General features: G+C 42.4%; 2 protein-coding genes across 3 annotated transcripts; both read right to left on the minus strand.

The window, feature by feature from the left end:
- Window positions 1-4587: 4587 nt before the first annotated feature.
- SAAL1 (serum amyloid A like 1) lies at window positions 4588-16489 on the minus strand. The gene is made up of 12 exons (XM_031052705.1): window positions 16315-16489; window positions 15951-16064; window positions 14554-14637; window positions 13014-13093; window positions 12581-12640; window positions 12291-12406; window positions 10839-11022; window positions 10499-10581; window positions 10166-10354; window positions 9171-9367; window positions 8539-8631; window positions 4588-7968 (listed from the first exon to the last, which is right to left on the minus strand). The coding sequence occupies exons 1-12, from the start codon at window positions 16426-16428 to the stop codon at window positions 7876-7878; spliced, it is 1407 nt and encodes a 468-aa protein (XP_030908565.1). The 5' UTR covers window positions 16429-16489; the 3' UTR covers window positions 4588-7875.
- An 815-nt stretch (window positions 16490-17304) lies between these two features.
- Window positions 17305-19072, minus strand: LOC101868847 (serum amyloid A protein-like). 2 transcript variants are annotated; one of them, XM_005153283.2, is made up of 4 exons: window positions 18933-19072; window positions 18468-18586; window positions 18004-18142; window positions 17305-17523 (listed from the first exon to the last, which is right to left on the minus strand). In XM_005153283.2, exons 2-4 carry the CDS (start codon window positions 18568-18570, stop codon window positions 17382-17384), a joined length of 384 nt encoding a protein of 127 aa, XP_005153340.1. In that variant the 5' UTR covers window positions 18571-18586; window positions 18933-19072; the 3' UTR covers window positions 17305-17381. The 2 variants fall into 2 exon arrangements, with proteins under 2 accessions (XP_005153340.1, XP_030908475.1); XM_031052615.2 differs by having other exon boundaries at window positions 17358-17523; window positions 18468-18626; window positions 18933-18948.
- Between the last annotated feature and the right edge of the window lie 1025 nt (window positions 19073-20097).

The following is a 20097-nucleotide window of genomic DNA, read 5'->3' on the forward strand; positions in this document are numbered from 1 at the left end:
TGGGAAAGAAAAAGCTTTGTTTAATTTAATTAAGTTTATTTCTTTCAAGTCTAAGTAAACTCCGGAATCAGCAGAATGTCTGGTTAATTAAATCATCACAGCAGTTCCTTTTCCTATAAAGGCAACCACATCGTGCCAAGTCGTATCCAGCAGATTCTTCCAAAACAGCACCCTCGACCTTTATACTGTAGACCAAACATAACTACCACAGAGAGGGTACTGCAGTATGCAGAGCTCTTGTAATACAAAAGAAGACAGCTGTGGAATAGCACTGTATTTTCAACATCTTTTCAGCATTTTCCATCTTGAGGGTGTGCTCCAGACCTGTTGGTGAAAATCAGTGCTCACATTGTGATAAAAGATCTGATTCTGATCCTTAAATTGACAGTTGAGAACACTGGTCATGAGGGAAGTGAGCAGGATGGGCTCCAAGACATACACAGATGCTGCCATAACACAGTGCTGGATACTGTCCTTGCCCACCTGCTCTGGCATCCAGAAAGGTTGAAGAAGCAGGAACACTGCAAGAAGTTTGTCTCTTGGCTCTACACCTGGCTGTTCCTGCTGGGTTTGTCCCTTGTATCTGTAAACATACGCACTACAAAAGAATCAGCCTGGGCAACTCCAGAGCAACTCCATTACAGTGTCTTCTGCAGCTATCCCAATTTCTTATAAGAGTTGCCAAACCTCTCCAAGGAGAGAAAAAGCACAAATCTTCCCTCCATTTGGGGTTGGGATTTTCTCATTGTGCCTACTGCACAGTGCCAATACTTTCAGGTCTGTCAAAGACTTTCCTTGGACTTAACATGATTAGCCATCTCATAGGCAATATCCCATGTGTATCTTCATCACCTCAAAAACATCTACCTAAAGAGCTCACAAAGCTGGAGTCCTTTCTTGCTTCTCCACATTTTCAGTATTCATTTTTCTTTTCCCATTACTCCAGCCTTTTCTATTCACTATTTCTCCTCCTTCCATTCAGCCATATGAGTGGCCTCATGCCAAGTGACAAAATTTTGAGTTATTTTGCAGGTTTGTTTGTTCTCACCTAAGATTAAATGTTTCTCCTTCCTTTCTACTCTCTTAACTCATGAAATCAAGATCTTCACCAATCAGGGTGACAAACTTTACATGTCTTCCCATGGTTCCTGTGCCCAGCCTTCCTCCTTGATTTGAGGAAACCCTCATGTTGAATACATGACAGAATGTTGAATACATGTCGAATCATAGAATCATAGAATAGTTAGGGTTGGGAAGGACCTTAAGATCATCTAGTTCCAAACCCCCTGCCATGGGCAGGGACACCTCACACTAAACCATGTCACCCAAGGCTCTGTCCAACCTGGCCTTGAACACTGCCAGGGATGGAGCATTCACAACTTCCCTGGGTAGCCCATTCCAGTGCCTCACCATCCAACAGTAAAGAATTTCTTCCTTATATCCAATCTAAACCTCCCCTGCCTAAGTTTTAACCCATTACCCCTTGTCCTTTCACTACAGTCCATAATGAAGAGTCCCTCCCCAGCATCCCTATAGCCCCCTTTCAGATCCTGGAAGGCTGCTATGAGGTCTCCACGCAGCCTTCTCTTCTCCAGGCTGAACAGCCCCAACTTTCTCAGCTTATCTTCTTATGGGAGGTGCTCCAGTCCCTGATCATCCTCATGGCCCTTCTCTGGACTTGTTCAACAGTTCCATGTCCTTTTGATGTTGAGGGCACCAGAACTGCACACAATGCTCCAAGTGAGGTCTCACAAGAGCAGAGTAGAGGGGCAGGATCACCTCCTTTGACCTGCAGGTCACGCTCCTTTTGATGCAGCCCAGGATACGGTTGCTTTCTGGGCTGAAGGCGCACACTGAAGCTGGCTCATGTTCATTTTCTCATCAACCAACACCCCCAAGTCTTCTCCCCAGGGCTGCTCTGAATCTCTTCTCTGCCCAACCCATACGTGTGCCTGGGATTGCTCCGATCCAGATGCAGGACCTTGCACTTGGCATGGTTAAACTTCATGAGGTTGGCATCAGCCCACCCCACAAGTGTGTCAAGGTCTCTCTGGATGGCATTCCTTCCCTCCAGCGTATCAACAGAACCACACAGCTTGGTGTCATCGGCAAACTTGCTGAGGGCACACTCAATCCCACTGTCCATGTCACTGACAAAGATGTTGAACAAGATCGGTCCCAGCACCAATCCCTGAGGGACACCACTTGTTACTGGTCTCCAGCCGGACATTGAACTATTGACCACAACTCTTCGCATGTGCCCATGCAGCCAGTTCTTTATCCACTGAGTTCGTGCACTATAGAAAATTCTTAATGGAAAATAAAACCTCCTGAGGTCACTGGCTAATTACAGTTGCTGCACTAAAGTACGACACTGTGGCTATATTGCAGGGTAAGATAAAAGTGTGCACGTATTTTCCTGTGTGTTTCAATATCCTCCTATTGACAGGAGATAGGATGGCTGGTCTACAACTAGAGACCAGGAAATTATTTTTGTGATTTCATTAGAGTAAGGTTAACAGATGGCTTGTTAAAGTTACAACTTCTTTAAACAGAGCTGTCACCAAAAACGATGAGCACGACAACAAAAATAATATTGATATAAGCTCACTGCAAATTAAAATGGAGTTTGCATAACCCAAAGCACAGAGTAAGTAATTGCCACCACTGCAACACAGAATATCAAGGTGCATTTACTTTTTTCAGGTTTCCTTGGAAATTGGATGAAGGGACATAAATTGGGGGAAGTGTCAAAGACACGGGACTTCAGTTATTACAGGCATAAATGTGCAGTTGGTCACTATGTCTACTCCACATATACGAATAAACTACCATGGATGTATGAGCATGTTATATTATGGGTTGGATATTAATCCCAGTAGTAGCAGAATATACTAATCACACAGAAATTTTAATTTTGCATACATATGTTCTCATATAAAAATTCTGAAGTCAAATGCAAGGTTGTAGATTCATACTTTTACTGACTGCTATTACAGACAGAGCAGGGTTTTGTTCTTGAGTAAAAAGAGTCAGGTACCAAGCAGGTCACTTCCCTCAATACCTATCTAGTTATCAAATCCAGGAGCACGCTGTAGTCTGCTGTGCTCATTTCAGACGAAGGTGCAACACAAGCATCAACTCTGTAGGACTCTGCTTTCACATCTCACTTCTGGCAGATTCCAGACCTGTGCAGGGCAAGGGCATGCAACAGCTGAGACTGCCTCACCTCCATCGTGAAACAGCTCCCTGATGCCTCAGCTAGCCAGACAAATGGAGGAGGGGAACTGGGGAGTATAAATAAATAATAACAATAATAATGTAATAAAGGAATATTAGATCGCCCACCTGCTGTGGCTTTTAATACCCTACCTTCACCTTAAATTTGCCTCACTTCCACGAGAGCAGGAAAAACTACAAAGGGAATTCAGTTTTGAAATCAGAAAAAGTGAACAATATTGTACTTTTTTTGATAGGTGACTGCACACTAACTATTGCACCTGGACAGATCTACAATACTAACGTTGTTACTGACTATTCTTTTCCTCTTCAACATCACACTTGCTATTTATCCCCTTTATCATTATTCTTGTGGTTTTCTTCCTGTTTTCTTTCTCCAGCATCCCTTCTTCATCTCTTTTCTTTCCCTAGTATTAGTCTTATTGTCTTCACAGCATCCTACCACTGTTATCTTTCCAAGCATTCTTTTTTGCATTAGTCTGTATAAAATTAATCTCTCAGAATTTTCTGACACATAATGAAGATGCGCAGATAACTCCCAAAGACCTGAACTGGAAGAAAGCAAGCAAACAGAACCCCAGTGGCTTTTTCCTAGGTTTGTTCATTTTCTTCCACAACACAGCAACTCAGAAACAAACCTTTTCTATTAACAATCTCAGATGTGTCAGCTCCTTACATTATAAAACCTTTTTAAGAGCTAAATAATTGAATCAGGGAGACAAATAAAAGGAGGAATAGGAGGCATATTTCCCATTGCAAAACCTCTGTTGATAGCTATTAGAAATAACCTGGTTTATTTTACAAACCTTGTGATGTCAGGTTCACTTAGCACATGCCTTGTCAGCTCCAACTGAGGGGCATACTAACTGCATGGCTGATGCAGGCGGCTGTGACTGGGGAGCAAACACACAGCTGCTCACTATGTTTGTTTGCCTTCACATGAAGGAGTTTTGAGAAATTGAATAATATTACAGCAGACTGGTCCTTGCCCCAGGTGTACCTGGTTCTTCCTTTCTCATTGAGTTTGGCAGAGCATATGAATTTCATCATCATCTAGAACAAAATAATAAACAAGCATCAAAAAAGATAAAAATGGCCAAAATTTAATTTTGAGGGGGAAATAAAGGGTATGCTAAGGAACTGCTGTGACCAAGAGATTCTCCTCTAAAAACACAAGCAAATTCCTGAGCATAAAAGGTAACTGCTACTTTTGTAACTCTCAGTAACAGCCAAAAAAGTGGGAAAGAGCATGGATTTTCAAAGCAAACAAACAAAAACTACAGTAACATCCATCCCTTTTCATACCAGTGTAATTAATTAGGAAGAGGCTGACTTACAAATAAAGATTTTTTCTGGGTTTGGGTTTTATTTTGTTTCAGTTATCTTAGTTACAGCCAAAGAGAGTTACAAGCGGTCAATCTTAACACATAATCTTACAGAAAAATTAACCACCACAGCAGTTACAAGAAAATAAGAACTAAAAAAGTAATGGCAAAAAGGAAGAGTGAACTGAATATGGCTGAGTCTACCAGAAAGCACAGGTTTGTGACATGAATATTGGGCAAGCATTAGGTTATCAACAGCAGCAGCAACCTCACACTGTCAAGAGAACAAATGAAGCATTCTAATATAATTGTTTTTTTCTCCAAATATTACATTTATTTGGTTTTACAGTGCTTTGCCCCTCCAGAAAAGTTACTATGTAGGATAAAGTTGCCAAATATACATAAAATGCGAGTCAAAAAGAGTTAGAATCCTATATTTTATTGAAATTATTATGTGGATCTATTAAGCCTAATTTAAAATAAGGCCTTCCAGTCTGATTTCTACCTCTATTTTCTAGGTGTTCTCATGTCACAGTTGACATCCAGTTCTATCGAAGCAGGACTGAGTTTCGGTTAGTTTAGTTCAATACTTGTAATACCTGCTTCTTGTTCAGAGCTTTGCAGTGACAAGCACTTCTCGTTTTTCCCCAAAGGGCACTGTTATGGAGGTAATCAGATCTTGGGTCTGGAATAAAGCTGTTCACCTGCTTGTGGACAGACACCCATTCTCAAATCAACTAGCTCAGAGAGATGTGGCTTGCCAGCTGGTGTCAAAAGCACAGCTAGGAGAGGAAACAAAGAAACCCCAAACGACAAAAAACCAAACATGCCCCCAACACACACACCCCCTCAAAAACCAGATGTGATGCTTACAAAGCACAGGCTAAGGGAGGTCCCTGCTGGCAAGATGATGAAATACATGCACAGCATTTCCAAACACACTGTTCACCTGCTACCACTGTTTCTTCCAACCCTGAATGCCAAAACACTGTGCCTTTACCTTGCATTCAGCTGGCACCAGCCCCTTGCTCCTAAAGGCAGTGGTGGCCCACCCATGCAGCACAGACCACAAAAGAAGAGCTGTCTGGTGGGGAAAAAGGGGAATTTAGTTTCCATTTCACCATGTTTATCAAAAATAAAAATTGCCGGCATTCCTGAATTACCATCCTGCTGAAGCAAGGCTGACTGACCCGTTCCTATAGCTTCTTATGTCACAGAAGAGCACAAAGATGGGACTCAGCTGCTTTCCCACTAACATCGGCCATTTTTTCTACTGCATGACAAGCATTAGGTATCATCCCACTCAGGCAATAATTTTATCAGGGAAATCATGTATCTCACCTACTTGTTGTAATTACTGATACCACATTTAACAGTTAATCAGCCAATACTGGATATTTGTGTATTGAAATGAAGAAGAAACAAAATAACAGATCTCTGCTCAGCTTTTTTGTGTATTACAGTAAACAACTACTGAAAAATTTCAACTACATCAAATTTCAAAAGACACGACCCAGAAATAATTCTTAACTGTGGTGGACTGTCATAAAGTTACTTTTGATACACCAGGGGACAAACTGAGCTGAGAAAAATGTTACCAGCTAGATGAAAGACACATTAACTTCCACACCTTAGAAATTGCTAAGAAAGAAGCAAGGGACAGTTAAAATGAATATCCAATGGAGGATAAGGTATTTTACAGGACATTAACACTACAAAGAGGTTCAGTTTTCCTCTTACAAATGACATACTTGAGAGTAACAGATATTTCCAGTGGCTCAGAAAACAAATCTAATTGACACTTAAAATGAAGGAAAGTGTACAGGTGTTTTTTAAAAAAGAAACTTTATTACAAATCTGTAGGTTTAAGAAAATACCCCAAAACTATCAAAGTAGTATGAAAAATGCTGTCATCCTATTCACAGTTACCAGTTTTCTTCAATATACGTTAACATACAAAAATGGATAGAAACCAGGGCAATTCCATTTGGTGACACAAGCCAAATATTTGTAATTCTAAAGCCCCTGCTGACAAATAAGATGCTGCTGGCAGCCCAAAGGAATGATTAAATAGCAGTTTTTGAAAACTGGAAGTCTGGATTAAAAGGCTATATATATATACACATACTGTATTCTACCATATGTACAGGTAACTCAGGGCAAACAAAACATGGCCCAGCACTTGATTTCTATAAAAACCTGGAGAGCCAGAGAATAGGTATATGGTACTAAGTTATTCTCTATGCTCTGGTTTCCATTTTCTTTTACATCTCAAGCCTTATAAAGACCAACTGTTTTCCATTTTTATTTATAGAATCAATGAAGCTGATGTGTTACTGTACTGTCTTTTCAGACACAGAAAATGTTAGTTGCACTGCATGCAGGCATGTGATCTAAAAATGTAACGCAGTTAAATAGAATATAATTAAAAGTGAGATTTTTAGAAGAATGTAGACAGGCTTTACTGCAAGGGACCTAACACCTTAATCTCCCCTGAAACTGAAGTGCTTTAAAAAGCAGGAAGCTTGCAAGTACACCACAGGTTAAAACCAAACCTGACCTACAAGTCTAACTCTAGACTGGCTGCAATAGTTGGAAGCTGCAGCATAGACCATTGGTAACCATATTCTCAAGTCCTTTAAACTGCACAGGACATAGATGCCACAACCCAGAACTACAGTATAGAAGAGGTTTTAGTGTAAGAAGTGTGAAGATTTTAAAGGACCAGGATGAAACATTTCTAATAGAATACCTGCTCAAGCTGCTGATATGATCTGTAAGAGTAAAGAAAAAGAAAAACAAAAGGAAAATGCAAATAAGTCTGTGTAATTTAACTCTGTTTTTATCAGGTGCTTAAAGACCCTTAAGCAGAGGACATCCAGGATTTCCTACCAACCCTTTTGCCAACAGCAACTTAGAAGAAACCAGCATCACGTTACAAATAACTACTCAGTTCAGTTCATTCATGTTGCTGTTTCAACTTAAGTTGAAAAGCATAGAATCAGGAGCTATTAAAAAAAAACAACAAAACAAGCCTATGTACAGAAGAGCAATCAGAAATCAACAGTTCCTCACCACCAGAGCAAACAGGATGGAAGATACAGAATTGAATTTACAGTTGTTTCCTTCCCCATAGAGAACAGATCAACCCTAGGTTAATCAGGGCTACCTGGAAGACTTCTTAAAAGCCACCTGTTGCTAAGGAGGTTGCCTCATTCTTCTGCATTTACTGAAAACTTGATTTCTGAAACACTGTAATAAAACAGTTAAAATCTTCATTCCAAAGAAGGAAAACATTTCATGTACATTCTTAGGAGTGAACCTTCAGGCTTGGGAAACGTTTTTCTAGATTATCAGCAAGTGTCTGATCAGCCTCACGCAGAACTTCAAGGAAACTCTCCACCTGGAAATAAATTGCAAACACAAAAAGAGAAGGAGAAAGGGAAGACAAAAAATACCTTGTATGGGACACAAAATTATTACACTTGGTATAGGGGGTCTTTCTATTTCTGCACCTTCCCACCAATAGCAGTCAGCAGCAGCCACTGCAAGTAACAGTGGATAATGTTCCACATGCCAGCTTCCTAAACCCCACAATTTCAGTTGGTCTAAACTTTGAAATATTACTGCCTTCCCCAAACTCTTTTTTTATTGTTTAGAAGTACATAAAGAAAACCTCCCTATAAAAAAATGCTTAGAATAATTATTCTATAAAGATACACTGGACAAATTTTCAGCTAGCACAAATTCCAGTTATCCATTCATTTCAGCACAGTTTACCCTTACATCAGCTGATGATCTAGACAAAACTCTGACTGAAGCAAGCCAGAAGAGACAGAGAGGGTAAGACTGTCTAGAACAGCATATTATCTGTGTCCAAGCAATTCTAACCTACTTCTACATCTGCTCTGAAAGGTCTTGCCACCCAAGGGGTATTTTTTCACTTATGTTAAAGTCTTTGTCACATACTCACTGATGCAAAATACAGAGGTAAGAGGTTCTGAAATGCACAGGAACATGCCTCCTCATTTAAATGCCCCTGGTGTAGTCCTTCTAACGTATTTTCCTGGAAAATGAAATAAGAATTAAAACTAGCATGTCATGAACAGCTGTGAAAGAATAAACTCAAAATGGTGCACAGAATCTCTACAGTATGTGCTTTGTTCTTAAAAATGGGTAAAAACACCAGAAGAACTCCTGGAGCATATCAGCCATAGCAAATACAAAAGGTGTGAGAGCTCACACATCATAAGGCTCTTAATCTGAATACTCCCATAATAAAAAAATCTAGAGAAGAAAACGAATTTACATATTCTTCTTCATATTCAGGTTCTTACCTTTTCTTAAATAAATTGACTTTCACTCAAACAAAAAGGCAACATACACCTACAGAACTTATCACACGGAGTCTTGGCCCTAAAGGGATGGGAAAGCCTGTGTGTCCCTGCCATCTAACACACATTGTGCTACCCACCTTCTGATTAATTTCCTAAGGAATTTTCAGTATGCAACTTCACTTGCACAGAAAAATATTCACATTGATAGTAGTGTCTCTTTTCTTACCTACCCTCCAGAAACCCCTCTCAGAATTTGGTTTATCCTTACCTTGGTCAATTCTTGAAGCATATTGGAAAGTAATTCACAGCAAATATCCTTCAAAATTTTTAAATGGAAATCTTTGTCATTTACATCAGCTGTTCCAGTCTCTTCTTGTTCAGACTCCTTTGAGCTATCACCAGCTCTCTTCCCACAGCCCTCCATGTATTGTAAGATACGAATCAAGCTGCCAATCAGAGGCATATCTAATATAAAGAAACAAGAAAATGGAAGCTTAATGCTGAAAATTTTTCCCCATCTTTTCAAGGCATTAAAATTTTGAAACACACCACCAGATTTTATACAAAAGCTAAAGAAATGTGTATACTGACATTGTTGTGTATTATCACTCAAAGGCTTTTTAAAGAAGCAAGCAGAAATGTAGCAGAAAACCCAAACCATTTCTAATGTGAGCTAACCTTTGTCTATAAAACATATTCCAATGGTAAGGAATATGAGAAGGAAAATGTCCCCAGTAGTAAATCAGAGCCTAGAATGTTAAACTTGCATCCAGGTAATTCTGTCTGATAAACCAAATTCCAATGTCTTTATCCTGCAGATGACGCTGATTCCCATTCCCAAGGTAGGCTTTTAATTTTAAAGACCTGACAAAGTACTGAAAAGTAGCAAGTGATAAAGATGGACTTAAGTGCAGAATCTCCCTCTGCTAAAAAAATAAAATAAAAAAACTACAAAGCACTCATATTTCATGAAAGGAATTCCCCAATTTTCATTAATTTATCCAATGGAGAAAACTGAACAGTATCTGTAGAGTTTATAACTCTTCAGACAGATCCAGTAACCAAACTTTGAGCTAGCTGTGATTTTTAGAGTTACCAGCAAAGAAACTTACTGTATTCAAAAATGTAACAGGATTCTGTGTTCTGAACTGATCTCTAGTAATAAATTAATCACCCTTCACCCCACAGAGTCAATTGTGAAAATAACTGAAAAATAACCCTAAAAAAACCCCCACACCCAGAAAAAAAAAAAGGACAACTTGCTTTTCCTCATCTTGGTGTATTCTTGCTCTGTCTGTGAAGCAAACATAGCAGACAGCACAGACAAAATAGAGGCCAATACAGTCTTCTGCTCCTGCACGATGATCGGTGGATCATCTGGCTGGCAAAGGTCATGGCAAACAAGGTCATACAGCAAACTCCAAGTCTCTTTTCCTCCATCAGGAGCCTGCACTTGAGAAAGAAAGAAAAAGAACCCACCAACCCAACAAATTTAATCTAGATACATGAATAATTTTTCTACCCATCAAATGTCTGATGACCTAGAAGTTACTGCCATTCTTGGTGCCATCATATGCAGCAATTCAAGTGTCTTACCAATAGCCTGAATACCCTCATCCACCGTGGTCAGGAGCTGCAAAATATGCATATAAACATCAAGTCCTTCCGGATTATCTGATCTACACAGAACAAATAAAAAACAAAGACAGATTATATATTCCGTGTGTTTTGGACACACAGAAGACGATCAGCAGTCACTGCCATTCTCTTTGCTAATAAACTAGTTGACTCACTTCAAATTGTAAGTACAGGAAAATGTATTCTAATGACCTGTCACACTATGCAGCTCTCACTGAAATAGAGAATTCAGATATAGGCCTTAACAAGGTTATAAGGAATCTCCCCAGCCATGAAACCATAAAGAAATCTCACATACCGGACTTGTTTGGCTGCTTCAAGTATACAAGGCACAATCTTAAAATCTGGAAGTTCTTCAGGGGAATCATCTACAGATGGTCCCACAGATGGACAAGTGCCATTTTTAATCCAGTTCAACATTAGCTCCTCATCTAGATCAAAGAGTTTGTCCACCACTTCTCCTACTTTTACCAGCAATTCAACTGCATAAGAGAGAATGTATAAATTTCAACAAGACTAAAAACAAAAAGCAAAAATTAGCTCTCAAAATGCTAATATATAAAAGTATTCAGAGTAAATTCAGGTGAAATATATTAGTTTCTTTCATGGCCTACTAAAGATTGTTACTCTTTTTTTTGGCATAGATCAGGTGAAGAGCTTGATAAATAAAGATTGTTGGAATGTGCAGTGACTTCTACTTTATCATCCCATTTATTAAGCAGGAACTTTATTTTGCAAAGAAAAATCACATTCCTGAAAAGTCACAACTTCTGCTACTGAAGTAAAACTTTCCAAGATTTGCCTGGAAATATGCAGTTTTCTGCTAACCTTATACCTGCCAATCTGCATTTTACTTATGTAGGTCTGTGGCTGCAATTGGATGGAGCAGCATTCCTGAGCATTCTCATGAAAAAGAAAACACAAAAGTTTGAGAAGAATCATAGCATCATAGAATCATAGAATAGTTAGGGTTGGAAAGGATCTTAAGATCATCCAGTTCCAACCCCCCTGCCATGGGCAGGGACACCTCACACTAAACCATATCACCCAAGGCAATTAGGATTCTTAGACAAATAACAACTGCTGTTAAAACGGAGTTGGATGTAAAGCATAAATGCTATTCAAAATATTTCCATTATTAGGTGCTTAATGTGTTTTTTAATAAATTTTTGCTAAGACAGATTTGTGTACCAAAGCCTGTGCAGTACCAAAGTGTACTAAAGTGTATTGAAGTGTACCAAAGTACCTGTGCAGGGATTTGTGTACCAAAGCCTCAGCTGCCATTCAGGGTAACTGAATAATTTTTCCAGTTCACATTCCATATATATGTTTCCATATATATCTATCTCCACATATATATACTCACACATACATAACTGATTTGGAAAAAAAAAAAAGAAAAAGAAATTTAAATAAGGTCTTTTTCAAGATCAGAAATGATATCTGCATATTCCCGAACAAGAACGATGCCCTTTCTTTTACTGTGACAAACAGCAATTTCTTCTATGAGACTTATTTTGATTCCCCCACAGAGCTTTTTTCCTCTATTTTTTTTTTCCGGTTGGTTTTAGGTGTATCTGTGAACCTACAAAGGCAGAACAAGATTATTCTGGTATACTTTAAATTCATGAGCTTTACTTGGAATTCTGTACTCTCAATTGAAAACCTGGCTTTGAAACTGCACACTTTGGTGGGGTTTTTTTTTGTTCTGCAAACACCCACTAATTCCTGGCTTGTTTTGGCAACTTACCATTTGTAGAGCTGGACATGATAAAGCACACACAGTCACACACAGAAGGGTTCTCTCGGATTCTCTCAACCCAGATATTGGCCACCTCAGGCTGGGAGAGGCAAGTCAACAACAACCTAGACAAGAATTGCCCATGTAACAAATTAGAAGCCAATTAATTCATTTTGTTTGTACAAGTGCAAATCCAAAATAATGAGAACGATGTGACAGAAACATTGCCAGTTTTCTTCCCAGGCCTCAGAACATAGCAGAACTACACTAATGATGCATCAAGTTCTGAGATGTCCTACCTGCTTGTTTCCAGAAGAGTTGGGGAGTCTGTGTCACACAAACGCTGCAGTAGCACCTGGCTTTAAAGAGAAAACACAGGATAAAAGCTAAAAAGAAGTATTTTTGTTTAAAACAGGTTACAAAAAGGTGAATTTCATAGCTGTTGTCATGTTCTGAGGTTAAACCCAGCCTTTCCTGACTGTGCACACATTTCCAGTGTTTCAAGATTGCCCAATTTAAGGATTCAACTTCACTGTTGATTAAAAACAAAGTGGTCCGTATCCTTTTTTATCTTCACTGAGCACTTCCTACACAAACATGGTCAGCTAAAAAGGTGTCAATGAACACGAGGGATGACAGGCAAACTTATTTCCTTCTTTAACATATATTTCTTGATTTTGAGACCAGAAAAGCAGCACCATGCATACATATATATAGCACATACACACTTACCCAAGATTCTCATCTTTACTAATGGACATGCATATGTCTTGGAAACAGGCCATATTTCCTAATATTCCCACACAGATTTCCTGAAAAGACAAAACACAGTATAATGAGGAAACTGCAACACAGTTCACAATTTTATTTCCACAACCGTAAGACAAAGGTAAGACAGATTCAAAGACGTTTTCCAGTTTGATTTCCAAGTTCTTATGATGCACTGATTCCAAGATGGTACAGATTTTTCTACAGGGTGCCACTAGACTGGCATAAAATACACTCATGACAGGTACTACTCACATATTTAGGTGTTAAGGTGTTCCATAAAAGCAAATACATCTTGAAATCAGTTTTGCTTGCATATTCTATGTATATTGATTTGAAGCTAACCTGCCATCCCTATTATTAAAGCAATAGAGAGGTGCTCCAGTTGCTGGAGCAGAAATCCCACTGTTGTCTTGTGGTGGAGACCATGGTAAGGCAGGCTGTCCCCCTGCAGCCCATGGAGGTGAATGGTGAAGCAGATATCCACCTGTAGACCACAGAGGACCTCAGGCCACAACAGGCGGATGCCCAAAGGAGGCTGTAACCCAGCCCACATTGGAGCAGGTTTGCTGGCAGGACTTCTGACCCCATGTAGGACCTATGCTGGAACAGTCTGCTCCTGAAGTACTGCACGCCATGGAAGGGACCCATACTGGAGCAGTTTGTGAAGAACTGCAGCCCATGAGAAGTACTCATGTTGGAGAAGTTAATGGAGAACTGTCTTCCATGGGAGTGACACATGCTGGAGCACAGGAAGAGAGTGAGAAGAAAGGAGTGATGGCAGAAATGCGTGATGAACTGACTGCAACCCCTATTCTCATCCACCTTCACTGCTTGGCGTGGGAGCAGGGAGAGAAACCAGGAGTAAAGTCAAGCCCAGGAAGAAGGGAGGGGTGGAGGAAGGTGGTTTAGGATTTGGGTTTACTTCTCATTACCTTACTCTGATTTGATTGATAATAAATTAAACTAATTTCCCTTAGTCTTGTCTTGCCTGTGACAGTAACTGCTGAGTGATCTCCCTGACCTTATCTCAATTCATGAACCTTTTTACCATATTTTTCTCTCTCTGTCCAGCTGAAATGGAGAGTGATAAAGCAGCTTTGGTGGGCACCTGGTGTCCAGCCACAGTTAGCCCACCATACGTTTCTATGTCTGACTAAACAAATTCATTACCATTTCTGTTCAGTAATCTTGAAACAGATAATGAGGAAATAAAAGGGCAATCTTTCCTGGGTTTTATAATAAAACTTATAACCAGGTTTCATGAACTTAGTCCATCATAATGACATATATCAGCTTCAGCATCACCGAAATACTTACTGATTAGACTCTATTAAAAATACTGAAAAAAATAATATTAAGATTTGATTTTGCATTTTCTTCTTGTTTCCCTAAGGTATCCAAGCATGCAGTGAGAGAAGGAAGGAGTTATGTGCAAATGCATGTACACAGCTATTTACTACTGCTATTAATATGGGACAACTTTTTGACAGACAATACTTACAGTAAGGCGAGGGCATTTTGACTTGGCAAAAATTCCCATGAATATATCTGGGGCATTGAATTCCTGAAGAAATAAAGCGACATCCTGTGGAGAAAGTGAACGAAAAAGTAGATGGACTTCTGCATTTTCAAAATGCAAAACCAAACATTTTCTCACATCACAAGGCCTGGATCAAAGAGATGTCAAACTTGCCAAAAGAGATCAGCTCTTTCCCAACAGTTAATACCAATAATCCTTGCTTCTCAATGAAACAAGATCAGCCAGCCCCTGTGGTGATTCAGAGTGCCAGTGATTTGCTATACAGTGGGCCAAAAAGCCACATTTAGTGTCTTTTGCTCTCTGTCTCAACACAGGGTCAGAGACATCAACTCAGAATTCAGCAAACATCATGTTTTCAGACAGTGACATGATGCAGACATACAAAAAGAAACCAAGGTAGGGATTACCATTAATACTTTATTAGACCATGCAAAAGAGTAAAACTGCTTTCCATTTTACCAGATTAAAACACAGGATTAGCTCTCAACCTGTGAGCAAAGGACACATCTTCCACATTTATTTAAAAGATCCAAAGAGCTAGGAAATAAAATAGTAAGTACAAATGTATGTGTACCTCTGACTCAAAAACTAGATCCTGCATCTGAAAATGTTTAGAAAAAATACCAAAAAGTTATGTTACATTGCCACTGCAAGTCTCTGGCTAAACTTTAAAAGGTTCCTTGTCATTCAGAGGAAACTATGTTTACCAGCAAGATGCATTACAATTATCAGAGGAAAAAACCCCTATTTAGAGATGGCCTCAATATTATCTCTGTAATCAAACCACTGAAGATACAGGTTATGCACCTCAGTCAATTTCTGCTACAGCTAAGCTGCTGTTTTCTAGTAACACTGAGCTTTTGAACATGATTTTCTGTAGAACTTCAACAGGTGTGAATACAGCCCCATTTAAGACAGCTGACCCTAAACAACAGCACTACAGGATCCATTAGACACCTGGAGGAAAGACGGGACAGACCATCTTGTTTCTTTTATATTCAAACATATATAGGCTTTACATGCTCAAACAGCAGCATGGGCCCCAGCAGCTAGTACACAACAGGTCTGCTTCTGCAGACTAGTGCTCGGTTTAAGAATGTACACAACATACTTGCTCATCCTGTAAAGCAGCCTTTGTAATGACAGCGTTTGATGCTAGTTCAGCACACCGGCACTGCCTAATGACCCACAGCACACTATCAGCCAAAACAGAATAACCAGTACCATCAAAATCACAAAGCTGGCCGAGTCCGTATAATTCTGTGCCTTCTCCCACTTTCAGAAGGACACTGAACACACAGAAGCCACCCGCAGCTATGAACCACCCTCGAGGTCTGGCTTCCACACATCGCTCCTACCTCATCCATCGACATGTCCCACACTTTACAAATGTCATTCTCCATCTCCTCGTCCAGCTCCATCTGGATTCCCTCGGGACTCGCGATGGGCTCTGTCTTCTCAGGGCTAATGACCTGAGAGAAAACGGGCAGAGGGGGTGTGTGTGCACTGGGGGTACGGCAGTATGTACGCAACTACCGAGAAACGCCATGGATCACTGACAACGACCTACCGCTTCTGGCACAGTTTAAAACCACAATCAAAACCTGCTTGTGTATCTCCCCATGGACCCGGTAACAGCCGCACCTCACCCGCGATACGCTCACCGCTCCGGGGCCCGCCGCCCTCTTCCCTCACGGCGCCCCCAGCCCGCCGGGCCCGCACCTCGATGAGGCGGGTGAGGATGCTGAACAGCCAGTGTTTGCTGTACACCGTATTTCCCACCGCGTCCTCCTCCTCTTCCACCTCGCTGGAAGGTGGCGAGGGGTTACGGTTCATGGCAGCACACCAACACCACCACCACCACAACCACCACCACAACGACAACCGCACCGGCACCAACGAGGCGTCCGCGGCGAGAGCGGCCCCTTGGCGGCACACCACAGCGCCCCCTGCCGGGCTGGAGCGCCGGGAGGCCACGGCCCAGCTCTCCCCGCAGCCCGTTAGGGGCCCTCAGCGCTCCGCGTCCGCTCCGAGCTCGGGACCGCAGAACCCGCTCGGCGCTGGGAAGCAGCTCCCGTGCTCCCAGAGCAGCCCAGAGCCAAGGGACACCGCCTCGCCTCGGCAGCGCCGGTAGCCACCGTGATGTCCTGGCACCGCCGGTAGCCACCGTGATGTCCTCACACCGCCGGTAGCCACCGTGATGTCCTCACACCGCCGGTAGCCACCGTGATGTCCTGGCACCGCCGGTAGCCACCGTGATGTCCTGGCACCGCCGGTAGCCACCGTGATGTGCTGACACCGCCGATAGCCACCGTGATGTCCTGGCACTGCCAGTAGCCACCGTGATGTGCTGACACTGCCGGTAGCCACCGTGATGTCCTCACACCGCCGGTAGCCACCGTGATGTGCTGACACTGCCGGTAGCCACCGTGATGTCCTCACACCGCCGGTAGCCACCGTGATGTCCTGGCACCGCCGATAGCCACCGTGATGTCCTGGCACCGCCGGTAGCCACCGTGATGTCCTGGCACCGCCAGTAGCCACCGTGATGTGCTGACACCGCCGGTAGCCACCGTGATGTGCTGACACCGCCGGTAGCCACCGTCATGTCCTCACACCATCCCACAAGTGACAGTTACCCTGGTTCCCTCAGAGGCCGCGCTGTGACCCAAGCTCCCCACACCCCACAAGGTAAGGCAGCAGCGAGGGGGATGGTTTGCAAAAGATGCTTTATTTGGCTGCGGAGAGGAGGTGTAACAGGGGAGCAGAGGGGCTCTTTCGGGGTGGCGTTAGTATTTGCTGGGAAGGCCAGCAGGTCTGTAGCGGTTGGGATCACCACCATTTCTACCCCACTCGTTGGCCTCCTGGTCAGCTCGGGTGTCTTCTGCGCCTCTGCCACTCACATCGCTTTGCCACTTCTCCCGGGCATCGCTAACAGGAATGAAAAAGGCCATGTGAGCCAACCAGTGTGTAACCACACTTTGTCTTGATTCTCTCACTCATGTAAAACCCGCTTTTCCACAGTACTTCTCAAAGTGAGATCAAGCACATATTCAGTCCTTGTCTGAGAGCCACAGTGGCATTCATAACTGTTATCACAGAATGGTTTGGGTTAGAAGGGACCTTAAACATCACCTAGTTCCAACCCCCTGCCCTGAGCAGGGACACAAGGAAAGAGTTCCTCACCACCAGAAACACAGAGCTAAGGAATCTCAGGAGGACAAGAAGAAAGGCTCACACTCATGTGAAGGAGAGACACCATTCCTATAGAGACAGGCTGCACAGACATTAACTATTTCCCCTCCACTGTCCTAGGTCAAAAGCTGAGTACAAGGCAAAAAGGATGTCACTCTAACTGGAATGCCTAGATCCTTAGTCACCCGTGTTAATGGCACAAATATGCTCCGTTACCTGATCACTTTCGCTGCCCAGGCACCACCAGGTCCTCTTCTGGCGGCATCATAATTCCCACGAGCATGGAAATACTTGTCAGCACCTTTGTAATTTGCCTCACGCATGTCCTGGTATGCTCTGTACATATCCTTTGCCCCTGAGGAAAGCAGAGAAACAGCCATGATTTTGACTTTAAAGTGTCATCCCAGAAATAGTGAAGTACCATTTCAGCCAGGAACTGAAAGGCCCTAGGAGCAGTAACACAGAGAAGCACTTCTCCACATTGGCCTTTACACAGGGGTGTGCCCATGGAAAGGAGCTGTGGGGGATGATCAAGGCCTCCTTCAGCACCAGAACCAGCGGGGCTGATAATGTGGAGCTGTGGTCCTCCCAGCTCTGAGGACTGTGTCCATTGAAATGCCAATAAGCTGTGCTCAGGCAGGGGGTTCCTGAGAGAAGGGTCTGTGGTAACAGCAGCTTACCTCCCAGTGCATCCCAGACAAATCGTCCACCTCGGGCTATTGCTGAGTCAGCACTTGCACAGAGGATAATGGAGAGCAGAACGAAGCAGACACAGAGCCTCATGGTTCCTGGCCCAAGCCTGACACAGAGTTGTGAGACAATCGGAGAGATGAAGAGTTCTGGAGCACATTTGAGAGACTGCAGCTCCAGCATCCATCAGATCCATAGCTGTGCTCATGCAGCTGCCCCAGTGCTGATGGCTAGCCCAGGAACCCACTCCCTCCAACCCCAAGGAGTGATGCCCTCTGTATGACCACAAGCTCAGTTCTGCCACAGAGGCAGATGGACATGAAGAACTTGGGTTTTAGCATTCCCTGCTGCTCCTATCATGAATACAGAGAAACCCCACATGCTAAAGCATTAGTCCTGTTCAAAAATACTAGCTAACAAATTCAAGAAGCTCACAAATTCAGAATATCACTCACCACCACAGAGGGGTAAAGCCAAAGGGAGATGAGACTTGTACTGTGTGCTGTCAGATTCAGAGAGGGTATTTATAAGGAACTCAAACCCCTCAAAAGAGGAAATTGAAAAGGATACCTTTCATTGGTGGGGAATTCCCCACCATCACTCCACTTCCAACAGAGAAATTACAGTAAACCTGTCCTTGCCCTTACTGAAAGCTCATGGTTCCTGTTACACAATTTTAGAAAGTATGTGGTGTTTTGTCAGCTGTCCACGAGACTGTTTGCTCTTCATAACAAGCAGGCTCAGCAGCTAACTCAAGCGTTCTGTCTGCTTGAAGTGTTACAGTTGGCTTAAGGATGACACTTCTGTGCAGCTCTTGTGCCCGACAGAACTCAGAGGAGTAGGTGCCTGATCATCTGTGCTGTATCATGAAGCACAAGATCAGGTCTGCGTCTGTGCACAAGGAACAGCCATCTGCATTACCAGAATTGCTGCAGGAAAAGCCAAGTGAAATTCCCATGCATGCTGGGATAATGTGATGGATCCCAGAGTTGATAGAATGAAAAACTTGGAGTGTTGCTCTTAACTCCATTTGTCCCTGCTGATAATGCTTTAGGATAGCACACACACATGCCACCTTAAGGGAGGCCTGAATTGTTCATTGTGCCTTTGCTTGCTCTTACAGATCCCTCTTGAGGGACTTCCAGCCATCCTGCTGCTCCTCTTGAGCTCAGTAGGGCACACGTTTTCTAAACTAAGCAGAGTGGTAAACAAAGATACAGTGGTAAATACTATACCTAAGGAGAAGTTCAGATCCATGCAGCCACAACTCTGCTAGATTTTAAGCAGTAAGGCCCTGCTGACATGGCTCACAGTTTGAGCACCCACTGTCCTCTTTCTGCTTATGAGCATGCTTGCTGTTCTCTTCCCTTGGTTAATAACTGACACACTATTTTCCCTGCAGAAAGCTCTAGGTTTGAGTGCAGTTGCACTGTAGAATCGATGTGCAGAATGTATTCACATTGCATGGTCTCATCCATGATTTGAAGAAGTTGTTAGGGTCCGATTGGAGAAAACCCCAGTGCCAGACCCTGTTTCAGTTTGTGATCCCAAGAGTAAGGTTAAGATGCAAATGAGGTCAAGTACCATAATCAGTTAGTAAGTTTATTAATAAAACAATTA

This window comes from Melopsittacus undulatus, chromosome 4 (genome assembly GCF_012275295.1).
Source record: "Melopsittacus undulatus isolate bMelUnd1 chromosome 4, bMelUnd1.mat.Z, whole genome shotgun sequence".
In the NCBI taxonomy this organism is placed as follows: domain Eukaryota; kingdom Metazoa; phylum Chordata; class Aves; order Psittaciformes; family Psittaculidae; genus Melopsittacus; species Melopsittacus undulatus.